Source organism: Chanodichthys erythropterus, chromosome 13 (genome assembly GCF_024489055.1).
Source record: "Chanodichthys erythropterus isolate Z2021 chromosome 13, ASM2448905v1, whole genome shotgun sequence".
NCBI lineage: Eukaryota > Metazoa > Chordata > Actinopteri > Cypriniformes > Xenocyprididae > Chanodichthys > Chanodichthys erythropterus.
In genome coordinates this window covers 9,346,569-9,363,518 of record NC_090233.1, presented here as the reverse complement: position 1 = coordinate 9,363,518, position 16,950 = coordinate 9,346,569, and the positions used below count along the sequence as shown (strand labels likewise).

The following is a 16,950-nucleotide window of genomic DNA, read 5'->3' as shown; positions in this document are numbered from 1 at the left end:
CGCATTAGCTTCAAGGGGTTCTTCCCCACTGGCAAATTGGCTTTCAATAAAACTTGGCTGCTATGTAGTAGAAAGATTAAAACAAAATTGAAATCAATGCTACCTGACTATAGAGAACACAGAGAAAAGGCTGTTGTCTTCCATTTGCCAAATAGGTAAAAAACTTCATGTTGCCATCCAAGGCCACTCCTACCAGTCTGCTATGGATACGGTAGACCAGAGTCACATACGGCCTTGCTTGAGTAGGAAATACTTCTTAGCAAACTTTTAGGCTGCAAAGAATTATAAATGCAGACAGAAAGCTGTGACGGAAAATCTGAAAATGCTCCATGTTTTTTTTTTTGTTTTTTGTTTTTTATGGGCTTTTTGTGCCTTTATTCGGAGAGGACAGTAGAGAGCAGACAGGAAAGCATTGGGTGGAGAGAGGGGGGCGGGATCAACAAAGGACCTTGAGACGGGAATCGAATTCGGATCGCCCTGAACGCATTTGCGCCTTATGTTGGCACACTAACCACTAGGCTATCGCCGCCGATAAAACCTCCATGTTTGTAGTCATAATTTCTAACTTGATGACCACGAACAGTTTTAGGCCAAATGGAGGGGAAAAACTGAATTCATTCTGTCAGTTCCGCCCAATCTCCCAAAGCAAAAAGCTGTCGCATACAGGTAAGAAAGCTGTTGCCATAGTATTTTTACCATAATGCTGTTTAAAGAGTATACAAAGTATGATACAATTTTCAGTGATAAAACTACTCTTACCATAACCGTTTTGTTAATAACCCTCTGTTGATCTGACTGTCCTTGGGCATACTTTTCACAAAAGTTTTGCTGACAAATAAATGTGAATTTCCCAGTCCAGGTAACACAGAGAACAATTGTAAACATTGTTCATTTACATATACTACCAACATTTTCAACCTGTTTTGTGTTTTTACAATCTTTACACTGTGGAATGCATTTAAAGGTGCTAAAGAGGATATTTTCGTCGACTGAGAAACCAAAGACTGTTACTGAGTTTTTGAAATGAGGGAACGCCTCATTGGAGTATTGGAACACGAGTGTTTACCACCGGCATTCTCTGTAACGTGTTAGTGGATTCATTTTGTCGGACTCACCGCAGGTAACTCATAATCTGCAGTTGTTACTCCTGTCTCCAGACAGAAAACATTGCATGCGGCGCCTGTGGAGTGTGGAAAGTTACTGGAGCGCGCAGCCGTGCTCGTCTCTCACAAGGAATGTCACGGCAGTGATTGACAAGCCAGAGGGCCAATCGTTTACGCGATGATCGCGTAAACGGTTGGCTGATGTTTTTAAGGCCCTACCTCGTGCACAGATGATGTATTTTAATATTATTCCTTTCAGTGCACCTAATAAATAGTCTTTTATCAGTTAGTAAAGACAGTTTCAAGTAATATTGCAAAAATGTATAAAACAAAACATCCTCTTTAGCACCTTTAAAGCAATATTATATAGTCGGTGTATAAAGATATAAAATTAATTTGCTTCTGAAAGAAACTGATGAATTTATATTAAACCATCTGAATTTTTACTTAGACTTTTGTAAATCTGAGCACAGTTTGTTGAGATCTGTTGAACGTCTCCAAAATTGATCCTTTCTGAAAATCATTAAAAATGAATGAATTCTTGACTGGAATACAACAGGTCTAAAGATGTAACTGAATACTGAGCAACACAACTGGAGTAAAAAGAAATGTAAAAAGAAGAACATCAGGACACAACTTCAGTAAATGGGTGTCCTCTTTTCTTTCCGTGAATCTGACATATTTCATTACAACTGGGGTATTATTCTGTTCAATTAACAAAATAAACACAGAGCTGCAATTTTAGCTCACGTGTATTTCACACATAAATCTCCATTATGTCAGGAGCTGTCAATATCAGCCACATCCATCACAATAAATCCACATTTCCATCTTATGCGAAACAACCTGTTTCAGTACTACAGGTGCTGAAATACCTATAGAGGCCTTTTACTGCTATCATTGAAAACAGGGGCTACATTTGAGGGGCTAAATCTTACAAAATAATTTTTTTACTTTATTTTTTTAATAAAGTAAAAAAAAAAAAATCAATGCTGCTTAAATGCTGAAATGCCAGTGGTGTAAAGGTCAAATACGGGTCAAATTTAACACTTTTCTTTAAACAGTTTTGTTTTGATATTCTGACAGTGTGGAAAAACAATAGTGTATTTTCACTGAAAATAGGTCAAAATAAACCAAAGGCAATAGAAAAGTTAACAGTGTGAAATAAAAGATGCACCATTTGGGCATTTCATATAAGCCAGAGTAATGATATGTTGCTATTATAATGAACACATTAGGTGCACTGGGTGCAGTGAAAAGACAGGCAGATGTTCCCCAAGGACAAATCAGCTCTGAGTTTATTGAGGACAAGTCAGATGAAGTCTGATAAACACATACTCATGTCTGACTAACCTTTCTGGAAATCTTGAGCCTCTACTGGCACAATCTCTTTGCTTAGGTGATAGCTTTTTTTTTTAAAGTGACTTGTTTTTAGACACACCAAATATTTTGTAAAGGTTACAAGGTTGTAAACTGCAAAAGGAAATTTCAACAGGCTGTGAAAAACTATGTTTTTAATCTTGCCAGTAGGACTGATCAGCGTTTGCTGGGATGGTCCCATTTCAACTCTTGCTTTATGGGCTTTGAATTATTGAAAATGACTGCTGCACTTTGCTGCTAAGAATAGACCTATATATGTCAAATGAGCAAAAGCTACCATGTCCTGCGCTGAGATAAGCAACATTTGCTCTTTTTTCCCCATCATGAAAAGGGAAATGTGCCACAAGTCATCTATGTCATGCGATTACATATATTTAGATTTATATAGCACCTTTCACAGTCGATGTTGTTTCAAAGCAACATAAGGCTGTCTAAAGCGATATAATGGTGATTATTCAATTACTCACTTTTGACTACTTCTGAAATCTTTCAAAATGAAAACTTCACATTAGTGTTTTGTCTCTTTTAAAACATTCACTCTAAAAAAGTAAGCTGTTGCCACAACTTAAATAAATGCATGGTTGCAAGTTAACAATTCCAATTTATTGTTTTGATTAAACCTTTTAAGTTGCAAACATTATTTTGTTGAGTTCTGCTGGCACAATAATGTTGATCATTACATCAACTTAGTATTGTCTGTAATCTAAACTCAAATGTCTGCATTTATTGGCTTTTTTTAAAAAAAATAGGTTGTAGTAACTTAATGAAATTGTCTTGATAACTAAAGAAATTAGCCAATGGATTTCTAGTTCCCAGCATGCTTTACATAGGACTGGATAAGGAGAATAAATGTTGTAATTAAGAGTTAATTTATTTGTTTTTAGTGAAGGGAAAGGCCTGTTAGCGTTTAATGCTGTTGTGTTTGACTAATGTTGAAGTTTTTGTAGTTAGCATTGTGCTGAAGAGTAGATACATGAAGGTAAACACTACACTGACTCTATAAGCAATGACTGCACTAATGCCAATGAAAAAAAATAATATCTTACTTGTTCATTAAACATACTTATTTGAAGCCTCTTAACGTGGTTTATAACTCTTTGTGTAGATTTGTGTTAAGATGTCCATATCGTTCTCATCACTGTCATATGTATGAAATGCTGAATTGGTTACACACTAATTCTACAGGACAATTTCATTGGTTTCTGTTTCTTTTTAAATGTGTTTATTTTGATTGTCCCTCATATTTGAAACAATATTTGATTCCATATAGATCATCTTACTCACTAAGACATGAACAATTTCCTTTCTTTTTTGTTCCCAGAATTCTTAGTAAAACTGGACGAAGGTCTTTTCAGTATAAAGCCCCTTCGGATTGGAACAATCTCGCTCAGTCTTTGAGATCTGTTACTTCATTTTATCGCTTTAGGTCATTTTTATTTTCTCATCTTAAAATTGCTTGTGAATGTTTTTAAGTTCTCTTATGTTGATTAGATGTTTGTGTATGTGTATCTACATGCTTATATATGATATGATTGCTGTAATTTTGTTGTGGGTGTGAGGGTCTAGTTGAGCATGTTTGTTTTGTTTTTGTTTTTTTGTTGTTTTTTTTAATTAGGACCCCCTCGTAAATGAGATGTCGCGTCTCAAGGGGCTATCCTACTAATAAATAAATACAAATACAAATAAGTTATGCTAGCTGTTGATTTGAACTGATATAGATAAGATTTTGATTGGTTCCAGAGCTACCAACTCTGGTTGTTAAAGCGACTTCATTTTTTTAAGTAATCAACTTAAAAATTTGTGTTTATGCTACAAATTATGAAGTGCCTCTAACTCAATGTAGATTGTTGGTTGAATGTATATTAACTCAAAGTTGTCATAACTCAAAAAAATTGATGCAAACTGTTGCGTTATTTTTATTTATTTTATTTTATTTATTTATTTTTTGTTGTTGTTGTTGTTAAACCAACGCATTATTTTCATTATGTGTCCTAGAATAAAGATCTGATGATCATGGTCTTGAACAACCAACCAAGAGGTATAATCTAACATGAAGTAATGATGTGAATTCTTGATATCATGTGATTGTAATGACAATTTTATCACTTTATGGAGAAAAACTTGGATAAGCCCCAGAATAACACAAGTGTACAGGTTTGCATACAGCAAAAAAAAACTCAAAATTACATTTCTGATATTTAAACTGTCACAATACCAATATACAAAAATTACAAAAGATTTTTTTAGTTGAAAAAAGTGCAAAGTTGAATTTAGCTGATTTGATCACTTTTATGAATTTACTGTAAATGTGAATTTAAAAAGTCTGGGTGAAGAACATCAAAATGTTACATTTTCAGCACTTTTTTAAAAATAGGGAAAAGACATCAAAGTCATAAAAAGTTTTATGATAAAAACTTGTGTTTTAATTTCTTTAAAATCAGCCTGGGACAAAAAGTTGCCCTGTGTGATTGTTGCTTCTTGTGCACGAGCCATACAAACAGATGCTGATATAATTCTGCAGGTCATACAGCGAAATGTTGAGTATCCTCAACATTTACAGCTAATACATGTAATACTGTTTTAGGTTAGTGTTTATTCATATCCAGCCTACCTGCCAAGAACTTGAAGGAATCTCTTGAAATTTGCCCAGCCCGCCGAAGGTGTAACATCTGTACATATGATCCATAGACTCGGAGCAGTGCCACAGGAGCCCGAAACTCACAGAGTCCTTGTTTTTCAGGTGGTCCTTCACTATCCATGCGGGAGAGATGAAACTAAAACTGCAAATCGCGACCAGGGCGGCGGACAGGAGCACCCAAAAACACCCGACACAGCTGAACATCCTCACGGCAACGTGGGGTAACGAGCCCGGAGACAGATCGATTCCCAGCCCTTTCCAATTCCGATCAAACAGCGCGTGCATCTGGAGCGCGCTCACTCACTGTGTGACATTAGATGAGCACCAATAATCACATAAACACATGAGTTATCGATACGTTGAGAGTGCCAGTGAAAGACAAGGCAGTGAACATATGCACGCGTAACTTTTAATGTAATTCCAGCACGATCCAGCTCAATACAGAAGATATTCCAGTTCATTCATCTGAGAGGAAGCAGGTGGAGGACAAAAGACAACCGTCACACCCAGAGCTCAAGCACTCAGAGCTGAACTGCCACGAGCAGGTGCTCACTATGTAGTGAGATCTGATTCCTCTGCGCTTGAATTGATCACAGCCCACATATCACCATCATCATCATCCTCCTCCTCCTCCTCTCGGCACTGAGTCGCAGCTCGTGCGCTGCAGGAGTGAAGCACAAACTTACTGCGCTACACGCCTGTCACAGTCACATGGACGTGGGCGTCACCGCCACTGCGAAGATGTTCAAACGAGTTTTGATTCATGAAAATCTGAATCACACGCCGTCCTCGAGTGTAATAAACTCATGCCATCATAATAGTTTTCATGCCCTGCGTTTCGTTCACCTGCTTAACCTCAACATCCTCGCATCCATAAAAGCACATTACCGAATATAAAGTATAATCTAGCAATCTAAACGAATAAAAAAGTAAACAACAATAAAAACAGGTACGATTCATATTTAAGCTATCGTATTAGGATTCTGAAGTAGCCTGAAGTAGTATTTCCAAAAAGTGTAAAAGCGTAGCGTGTCTAACACTGCCCTCTGGTGGTGATTTGCAATGCCATGGGCTTTTCATTGGGAATACAGTGCTCAGTGTAAATGAGTACACCCCCTTTAAAAAGTAACATTTTAAACAATATCTCAATGAACACAAAAACAATTTCCAAAATGTTGACAAGACTAAGTTTAATATAACATCTGTTTAACTTATAACATGAAAGTAAGGTAAAATAATATATACTTACATGTACATTTTAAGTTTTACTCAAATTACGGTGATGCAAACATGAGTACACCCCACTGAAAGTCTCTGGAGCAAAGCTAAATTTTAGACTACAAATGTCTAATTTAGGTGAGTCTAATTATTTATTACACGGGTGTCTATAAAAGGGTGTTAAAACCCCTTCCCATTTAATACTGTCAGCAATGGCACCACATGGAAGAGAAATGTCACAAGACCTGAGAAAGAAAATCATTTCTTTACACCAGAAAGGTGAAGGCTACAAGAAGATCAGCAAAGCTTTACTTATCAGTCAGAATACTGTAGCAAAACATTAAAAAAAAAAAAAAAAAAAGATGGAACTGCAACCATCTCACTCTCCATCCAGCATCCAGTCTCCAAAAGAGGTCATTCTTGAAGAATGGAAAAAGATAGATGTTGCAAAATGTCGGCAACTTGTTCATTCCATGCCTATAAGACTTGATGCTATCACTAAAAATCATGGAGGCCATACAAAGTACTAGATGTAGTAGTTTTTTGTTGTGGGGTGTACTCATTTTTGCATCACCCTAATTTGAGTAAAACTGAAAAATGTGTAATCCAAGTTATATTATTAACCTTACTTTCACGTTATAAGTTAAACAGATGTTATATTAAACTTAGTCTTGTCAACATTTTGGAAATAGTTTTTGTGTTCATTGAGATATTTTTTAAAATGTTACTTTTTAAAGGGGGTGTACTCATTTATATAGTGTGCATTATGAGAATGGAACAATGGCATTTTCTATAATATCATTTTTCTAGTTATGCAAAGTTCAACATATTTCATCAGCTAGAAATCACCTCTCACTAGGCTATATCTAATCAGCCAATCACACATGGCAGAAACTCAATGCATTTAGGCAATTCAGCCTGATGCTCAGAATGGGGGAATAAAGGTGATTTAAGTGACATTGAATGTGAAATGGTTGTTGGTGCCAGACTGAGTATTTCAGAAACTGCTGATCTACTGGGATTTACATGCACAACCATCTCTAGTTTTCAGAGAATGGTCTGATTTTTCAGTTCTGTGGCCAAAAATGCTTTGATTCCAGAGGTCAGAGGAGAATGGCCAGACTGGTTCGAGCTGATAGAAAGGCAACAGTAACTCAAATAACCACTCGTTATAACCGAGGTTCAAAAGAACTTCTCTGAACACACAATACATCGAACCGTGAAGCAGATGAGCTACAGCAGCAGAAGACACACCGGTGACACTCCTGTCAGCTGAGAACAGGAAACTCAGCTACAATTCACACGGGCTCACCAAAATTGGACAATAGAAGATTGGAAAAACATAGCCTGGTCTGATGGTCTCGATTTCTGCTGCGACATTCAGATGATAGGGATTGAACATGAAAGCATGGCTCCATCCTGCTTTGTATCAGTGGTTTAGGCTGCTGGAGGTGTGATGGTGTGGGGGATATTTTCTTGGCACACTTAGTACAAATTGAGCATCGTTTAAACTTCACAGGCTACCTGAGTATTGTTGCTGACCATGTCCATCCCTTTATGACCAAAGTTTACCCATCTTTTGACCGTGACTTCCAGCAGGATAATGCATCATGTCTCAAAGCTCAAATCATCTGAAACTGGTTTCTTAAACATGACAATGAGTTCACTAAACTCAAATGGCCTCAACAGTCTCTAGATCTCAATCCAATAGAGCAGCTTTGGGATGTGGTGGAATGGGAGATTTGCGTCATGGATGGGCAGCCGACAAATCTGCAGCAACTGCGTGATGCGATCGCGTCAATATGGACCAAAATCTCTGAGGAATGTTTCTGGCAGTTCTGAAGGCAAAAGGGGGTCCAGTCTGGTACTAGCAAGGTGTACATAATAAAGTGGCTGGTGAGTGTATTTTAATGCTTTTGCATTTTCTTGCAAAACCTTTGTGATGGAATTAATATGAGGTGAAATTTAAAAAAATCTACAGATGTGAGCTACCTATTGGCCAATGAAACACTAGCCAATGAGAACCTTTCTCTGTAAGCCCCACCCACACAACTTAAATTCTACTCAAGTATTAAAGGTCCAGTGTGTAATATTTAGGAGGATCTACTGACAGAAATGCAATATAATATGCATAACTATGTTTTCTGTGATATATAAAGACCTTACATAATGAACAGTTATGTTTTTATGACCTTATAATGAGCCATTTCTATCTGCATACACCGCGGGTCCCCTTACATCGAAGTCGCCATTTTGCGGCACCATGTTTCTACAGTAGCCCTAAATGGACAAACTTCTCTACAGAGCGTGTTTGCTTGACTGGCTACTCTCTGCTGTCTCAGACGATGACATCTTTATCCTGTGTTGGCCACCATAGCTTCTCTTCTTCGAAAGGAGGGCGTGAGTGGTGGACTGAGCCGTCAGTTGCAATTCTCAACCTCACCGCTAGATGCCGCTAAAATGTACACACTGAAACTTTAAATGTATCCTTTTTATTTGAAGCCTAAAATTTTGACTTTGGCGTAATTTTATTATTTTCTCTTCAATTTTTAATCGAGTTATGCTCAATACGTGGGCACAAATCTAGTTTCACATTGCATATCGGTATATCCTACCTACACAAGTAAATAAAACAAAAGACAAACACTGCGTCAAGGGACGTTTCAACAATATATGTATTTAAATCAAACACATTTAAATATATTATAGATTAAGTACACATATATGTCAGAAAACATATTAGTGGTACATAGTACCAAAAGTCGTTTGCCTGTTTCTCGTCCACATCTCAATGAGGTCCAAAGCAATAACTTCATGTCCAAGTACGCCTTTCAAAAACAGTCATCATTGAGATTTGCTTAGACAGAGTTTTGACATATCATAGAAAAAAAAAAGACAATCACCATAAAAAGAACTAACATTATTATATGGCGGTAAACCAGGATCCACATTTATATAGAACAGGGATAAACATTGCAGTTCAGTTTGTGTATCTCTACAGTCTAGAATCAGGTTTTAGATAGAGCTCTGCGGTCAGGGAACATTCTCCAGTTCCCATTCCAGTTCAAATGTAACATCAGTTACTTCAGCTCCACGAGAGAGGGACAGAAAAGTCTCAGACACTGACTGACTTACATCCACTATGGCATACCATAAAACTATACATAGCCACCTTGGGTATTTCTGCAATTTTGTTGTTCTCTTTATTTGTACTAAAAGGGCCTAAGCATTTTTAATAGCCACTCTTTAAAAAGGTGAATGAAAAAGAAAGATAAAAGTGTGAGATAAGAACTAAGATGAGGAAGGAAAAATCTTTGCGAACTAGTCATCGCCACTCTGTAGACCGGATTCCCGTGCTTCCTGTTGGTCGACATTTTAACAGCTGAACGCAACAGCAACACAGGTAGTTTTTGAAATTCCACAGCTTGTGTCAGTGTTCATTCAGTCTTGTTCTGAAAGTTTGTTCTGTTCGTCTGCTGTGCGACAGCTCTTGCTTGTTTGCTGACCGGTTTATTTACGTCTGTACTTTAACTCATTTCACTCTTCTTCAAATAATAAACATAAATCCTTCTGAGTGCTACAAATGATGGGGCGGATCATACAGAAATCGTATTTTGGCTATTAGTGTGCATATCTAAACACTCACGCTCTCACACACAAACACATGCAGGAAGTCATGGAATGCCTCTTTCGGTCCTCACTGATATGTTAACGCAGTTCAGGTCGTTTGCTTCTCCAGTCGTTCGGCAGAGGGCGTCAGGAGGGAGGGTACGAGCTGCTTCCACGCTGAACGAGAGGCTCATAGCTGATGGAAACAGAACAGATCAGATTCTGCAAACCTTCTGAAATTATGCAGACATAAATGTATAAATCACAAGAATATCGAATCAAAACTTCCATTGCGCTTACATAAGTCGGCCTGCGATTTGAATCTAAAATAAGCCTAAATTGGCTACGAAGGGCCTGTTTACACCTGGTCATTACATGCGTTTTCTCTGATTGGATAGCTATATGCTGGTGAAAAGATTAGGTCAAAATGCCCACCAAAGTGCTTTCGAGATGGATTTAAATCCGATCGCTCAAACCACTCAAAGGCTTGGTTCACTTTCAAAAAAAAATATTCCTGATAATTTACTCACCCCCATGTCATCCAAGATGTTCATGTCTTTCTTTCTTCAGTCGAAAAGAAATTAAGGTTTTTGATGAAAACATTCCAGGATTATTCTCCTTATAGTGGACTTCAGTGGTCACCAAACGGTTGAAGGTCAAAATTACAGTGTCAGAGCAGCTTCAAAGGGCTTTAAATGATACCAGATGAGGAATAAGGGTCTTAGCTGTATTTTTTTTTGGAAATGGCCGATCGTTTCGCTAGATAAGACCCTTATTCCTCGTCTGATATCGTTTAACGCCCTTTGAAGCTGCAATGAAACTATAATTTTGACCTTCAACCGTTTGGTGACCATTGAAGTCCACTATAAGGAGAATAATCCTGGAATGTTTTCAAAAAAACCCTTAATTTCTTTTCGACTGAAGAAAAAGACAAACACCTTGGATGACATGGGGGTGAGTAAATTATCAAGAAAATTTTATTTGAAAGTGAACTAATCCTTTAAGGAAGTTGTCTGAGATGAAACTGGACAAGTGTAAATGCATCTGGTTGTTGAAATCACATATGTAAATTTTACTCCTCCCAAAATGTAAATAAATAGATAAATGTGTGAAAGCATGTTATAGGCTATGTGACATGTTATAGCCAGATATACACTACCATTCAAAAGTTTGGGATCGGTAAGATTTTTAATGTCTTTAAAAGAAGCTTTGTCTGCTCACCAAGGCTGCAAAATACAGTAAAATCAGTAATATTGTGAAATATTATTACAATTTAAAATAACTGTTTTCTATTTGAAAATATTTGAAAATGTAATTTATTCTTGTGTGGGCAAAGCTGAATTTTCAGCATCATTTCTCCAGTGCTCGGTGTCACATGATCCCTCAGAAATCATTCTGATATGCTGATTTGCTGCTCAAGAAACATTTAATGTGTACAATTGTACAAAATATTTGTGTACAATATTTTTTTCTTCAGGATTATTTGATGAATAGAAAGTTCAAAAGAACAGTGTTTATCTGAAATCTAATCTTTTGTAACATTATAAATGTCTTTACTGCCACTTTTGATCGATTTAATGCATCCTTGCTGAAAAAAAAATATTAATTTCTTTAAATTCTTCTCAAAAAATAAAAATTCTTACTGACCCCAAACTTTTGAACGGTAGTGTATAATGCTACAGAAGCTTTGTATTTCAGATAAATGCTGTTCTTTTGAACTTTCTATTCATCAAGGAATCCTGGAAAAAAAAAAAGTACACAACTGTTTTCAACATTGAAAATAATCATAAATGTTTATTGAGCAGCAAATCATCATATTAAAATGATTTCTGAGGGATCATGTGACACTGAGCACTGGAGAAATGATGCTGAAAATTCAGCTTTTCCAACACAGAAATAAATTACATTTTATATTATATTCCAATAGAAAACAGTTATTTTAAATTGTAATAATATTTCACAATATTACTGTTTTTACTGTATTTTTAATTAAATAAATGCAATCTTGGTGAGCAGACGAAACTTCTTTTAAAATCTTACCGATCCCAAACTAGTGCAACAGCGCTAATGTATCGCGCATCGCCAGCAAGCCAACTTGCAAACTGACGCAAATGAAACTGAAAGCCGCAGACGCTCAAAACACAATCATCTTCTTTAAAAGTAGTGAGACTAAGGCTATGTTCAGACTGTCAGTCCATATCTGATTTTTGCACACATCCCATTGACATCCAATGAGATTTAGCATGTGAACGTGAAAAAAAAAAAAAAAAAAAAATCTCATGAAATGCGACAGACTGCTCTGATTGGATTTCGCTCGGTTTATGTAACTTTCTCACACCATGTAAAGCGTAAACGTAAGATGTTGTTATAGAAAACATGCTGAAAGTCACTGCAAACATAAGGATGTGTTGTCGCAAAGTGCCGGACGAGCAGAAAATGACAATATAATGGAGACGTGTTTTAAAAACAGCGAATACCAGCCTCCTACTTTTCTGCCACTGCCTCATGGTGCATTCACATGGGGCGTCGGCATTAACGCTTCTCATTTACTTTGAATGAGTGACATCACGCATTGCCGAACTGAATTGTGGGTTCCGGCAGAAGTTGAAGATTTCTCAACTTTTCAAGCAGCCAATAAGTTCGCCTTATAAAAATACCCTAGAGACCCAATTGCATTCATGCAACACTGGAAAGTAACGTGATTGGCTGTTGTCACTATGACGGTCGCATCAGCACCAAGCTTCAGACATGCCCTCCATCAAGCATCCATGCCACTGAGTTGGGATACTCAATGTGGACATCAATACTTTTACATCAGATTCCAATAAACAAAAATACAAAAATAATGGGATTTGGACTGACAGTGTGAACGTAGCCTAAATGATCTTACCAGTGCTGATGCCACACATGAAGTGACCAGGTGTAAAGTGACCAGGCTCTAATACACAATTTACACAAGCATTTAAAGGGGAAGTTCACCTAGTAATGAAAATTCTAGCATAATTTTCTCACCCTCACTTTGTTCCAAACCTGCATGACTTTCTTCTATGGAACCTAAATAGAGATGTTCAGCAAAATGATGAGGCAGCTCTTTTCCATTCAAGGAAAATGTGCATTTCTGAATATTTAAACTCGCCGTATTGTGGTTTGTTATGCATCATCCAAGAATTAAGTAATGGATAATGTACACCCAGCCAGTTGTCACAAAATAAACCCTGACAGGCAATGTACATTATTCTGTTTATTACACGGCTACTTGCCACAAAAGTAAACAACTGGACATAATATTGATTTGAGTTGAAATTTTATTAGCTCACTAAACGCAAAGCTTCCACAAAGAAAAACAGTTCATAGCAAACAGCTTTGAGTCTAGATGAACATTTAAGGAATAATGGACCATTAAATAAATTAGTGGACATTAAATATTGATTTGAGAAGAAACTGTTTTAAAATTTTACCTTCTTATCATCCTGGCAAGAAGATGAATGCTATGACAATATTACAGTATTATTAATACTGGAATCTGATTTCATTTTCAAGAAAATCGCTAACTATTAAAAAAAAACTCGCAAGATGGCAGGAGCTGTGTTTGTATGAAAAAAAGCGAAAGTGAGTCTGTGGTGTGATGAGAGACATGAAAGAAGCACAAGCTTCAGAAACCTGGACGAGCCGTCTGTTATACAGCTTTGTTACTGATAATCGTCACGACTGACCTATCAGAATAAAGCATTCCACAGGGTTGTGTAATGTCATTTGGCATTACTGATGTCAAAATCTGTGCGACACTTCTTGACTCACCATATTTGAATGCATCATATTTGTCTTTTTTTAAAGATTGAAAGCATCTGTCCCCACTCACCTTCATTGCATGATAAATAGCTATTTTCCATCCAAAGTTGCGAATTTAACTTGGAATATTTCCATCCAGTCATTCAAATCGTCACTTCCTGATAAACTGGAGCTAAATATTACTAAAAAGTTGGAAGTTGCCGCTGGTTGGTCCAGTTATGCGGTCACATTTATGTACACACTTTTTTTGATGCGCATCGAGAAATTAATTCAGTAAAAGTGTTTTCATCGTAGTTTATGCGCATACTTACGTATCGCGTAAAAATGTATCTGACTCAATTGAGCACATAAGCTTTTATCGTATTTTTAGAATTTATGCGCATCTTGGTGTTTCCATCCAGCATTTTTTATGCGATATCCAAAAATTCTCATAAAAAAAAAAACAAAAAAACAACAACAGGTGGATGGAAACATAGCGAATGTTGCACCAAAATAAAAAATCTGAAAAAATCTAGCACATCTCTGATAAAGCAGTTTGACTGTTGCAGAGTCTATTTCATGCACACAACATGTAAACATGTCAGCAGCAGTGTGGACGCACTTCACCATCGCCAAAAATTTATATATGTAAATATGTAAAATATGTAAAATTTCTTCAGCTAAAATACTGAGAGGCAACTCGTCGCTGAAGAACTTTACAATGACTAGTTTATTCTATTTTGGTTATTTTCGGTTTTGGTTTTTGGTTAAATGAAAACTTTAATTTTGGTAAAAAACAAAACAAAACATTGGTTTATCACTGGAGCATAAACAAACATTCTTCACCTTTGTTTTCCACAGATGAAAGCATGTCTGGTTTGGAACAACATGTAAATAAATGACAGAACTTTCATTATTGGGTCAACTATACTCAAAATAATATTATGTACTTTTGTTGACTTTACTTCAGGGCTTCCGTGGTGTCCCTGCTGCATGACATCATTTACGATCATCTTTGCAATCTTCCATGCCATCTCTTCTTGTGCCTGACACCAAAAAACAAAGTAAGTATATATCATATCATGATATCATGATATATTATGACATTAATTACCACTGATTAAAAAGACATTATAAATGACGACACGTGTAATGAGAATGCAATAAGCAGGTGCACACCTCATCTGAGTTTCCTTGCACCCATTTCTTCATTGCTTGAGAAAACATGGAACCTGTTAGAAAGGAAATAGTGAGAGTGAGTGAGCGAGCTGGACAGAGCAGTGAATCCTGCTTTCCACTGCACTTCACCACAATCACTCCACATCACTGGCTACTTATTGCCATGGCAACACTCTCTCCGCATTCAAACTAAAGACTACAAGAGCACTTCAGCATAAGTTATAACTAAGAGGCAACTCACAGTACACAACATGTGCAAGTGTGTTAAGTGAGAGAGAGAGAGAGAGAGAGAGAGAGAGAGAGAGAGAGAGAGAGAGAGAGAGAGAGAGAGAGAGAGAGAGAGGGGGGAGAAAAAAAACTGTCTTCAAGAGCTAGTGTGCTTGTGCGTGTCCTACCTTTGGACTTCTTCACATCTGGTTCTGGCTCAGCCTCTCTGATGAACTGGCCCAGCTCATTCACCTTTCCAAAGGTCATTCTTCTGAGATGAAAGCAAGAAACACTGAATCTGGATCTGAATGTTTTGTGTATAATACCAGGCCTCAACAATAAGGATCTTTTTCTGCTGGCCTAGTGGTAAATTTTTTTTTAGCTGACTTTTTGTGCCAGAAAAAAGCAATTATTTTTTGAGTGCTTTTTTCCACTTATGTCGGTCAGTGAGAAATCATTACCTTGAACATAATGTTCAGCTTTGCAAGTGCATAAAAACACGTGCATGATCAACGTGCTTGATTGCGTGATGGCCATGGTCAATCCTTATTGTCGATATGCTTATGGTGTATCAATCTGAGGTCCCATGATGTGATGGAATTTTGGCGGGGGCGATATGACCAATATCTTTTTTCATAATATGAGAAATTTTATTTCACGATAACGATATATTGCGATAAAGTTTTTTTTTTTTTATGTTTTTTTTTTCCGTTTTTATATGGATTTCTGTATTTTCTGCCCTGAAATTAAAGTATTGGTTACTGTATGACGATTCAAATCACAAAATGCCCTTAAACAATTGCGAAGTAAACTGCAAAATGTTACATTTTCTAATACATTTATTTCATGCACAGATTGCTTCTGACAGTGCTGCATGATCTCGCTGACACCCATAGCATGTTAGCCAGGGTTCAAAGTGCCAAATGAGAGTAAAAATCGCAGCTGAAACGGTGTTATTTGCCAGTTGCCCGGTAACTTTTTTTTATGAATTTTGACAATGCATGGTTGTGAGAATGTGATATGACCAGTGTTGGGCATGTTACTTTAAAAAAGTAGTTATAGTTACTAGTAACTTCTCACAAATAGTAACTGAGTTAGTAACTGAGTTACATCATTATAAAAGTAACTAATTACCAGGGAAAGTAACTATTGCGTTACTTACTTTAAAAAAAAAAAAAAATCAAATATGTCAATTATCTTGGATGCCCCCAATATTAAATATGTCTGAAAATAAATTATTATTTGTTTAATGTTATGCTTTAAATTCATCTATTTGATTATGAAAAGTGAACAACATGAGTAAGATAGGATACATCATAAGTTGCGCAATATATCGGGAGACATGGAGTGGGTCAGACATGATTTTGACCACTTCATTAAGTTATTACGTTTTTAAATTAAGTTTTGTTTTGTAGAAAACCTCTCTTTAAAGTGAATTTCATTTTGTAAAAATTGTATCTTAATTTTAATCAATGTTTCATCAACTAAATGCCTGGATTTAATAAATAAGAAGCAAATATAGCAGAAAATATAATCATGACTATATAATCATGGTGCCGGCGCGATCACTTGCACGTGAACTGGAGTGCTTCTTATAGGCTAAATGAACTGAAACTCAGCGGCTGCTTGCCTCACAGACATGAGAAACATATCTATTGTTTTAGGATTATGTAATCCTAAATGAAATGTGCATTTTCTCTCCAAGCGCGTCCACGGAGATGATGAGAGTCAGCAATGTCAACTTCATCTTTGCAGCCGACACTGATTCAGAAAACATTAGTTTATTAATAAACAATTAAAATGTCTCCTTACTTTTTTTGTCACATTCATAATCATTACTTTTGCCGG

General features: G+C 36.6%; 2 protein-coding genes across 7 annotated transcripts in view; both read right to left on the bottom strand.

Moving 5' to 3' along the window:
- LOC137035078 (LHFPL tetraspan subfamily member 7 protein) overlaps window positions 1–5,686 on the bottom strand; it is a 203,127-nt gene extending 197,441 nt beyond the window's left edge. Inside the window, exon 1 of the mRNA XM_067408340.1 lies at window positions 5,095–5,686. Within this exon, the coding sequence (XP_067264441.1) occupies window positions 5,095–5,406 (312 nt within the window). The 5' untranslated portion in view covers window positions 5,407–5,686. The remainder of the gene's footprint in view (window positions 1–5,094) is intronic.
- Window positions 5,687–8,917: 3,231 nt separating this feature from the next.
- The window catches only part of akap10 (A kinase (PRKA) anchor protein 10), a 28,801-nt gene continuing 20,768 nt past the window's right edge, over window positions 8,918–16,950 (bottom strand). For 2 of the 6 annotated variants that reach the window (XM_067406522.1, XM_067406525.1), the window contains 4 exons: window positions 15,291–15,373; window positions 14,896–14,948; window positions 14,667–14,762; window positions 8,918–10,144 (listed from right to left, as the gene is read on the bottom strand). In XM_067406522.1, the coding sequence (XP_067262623.1) occupies window positions 10,139–10,144; window positions 14,667–14,762; window positions 14,896–14,948; window positions 15,291–15,373 (238 nt within the window). In that variant the 3' untranslated portion in view covers window positions 8,918–10,138. The remainder of the gene's footprint in view (window positions 10,145–14,666; window positions 14,763–14,895; window positions 14,949–15,290; window positions 15,374–16,950) is intronic. The other 4 variants (XM_067406523.1, XM_067406519.1, XM_067406524.1 and 1 more) reach the window with 4 other exon arrangements.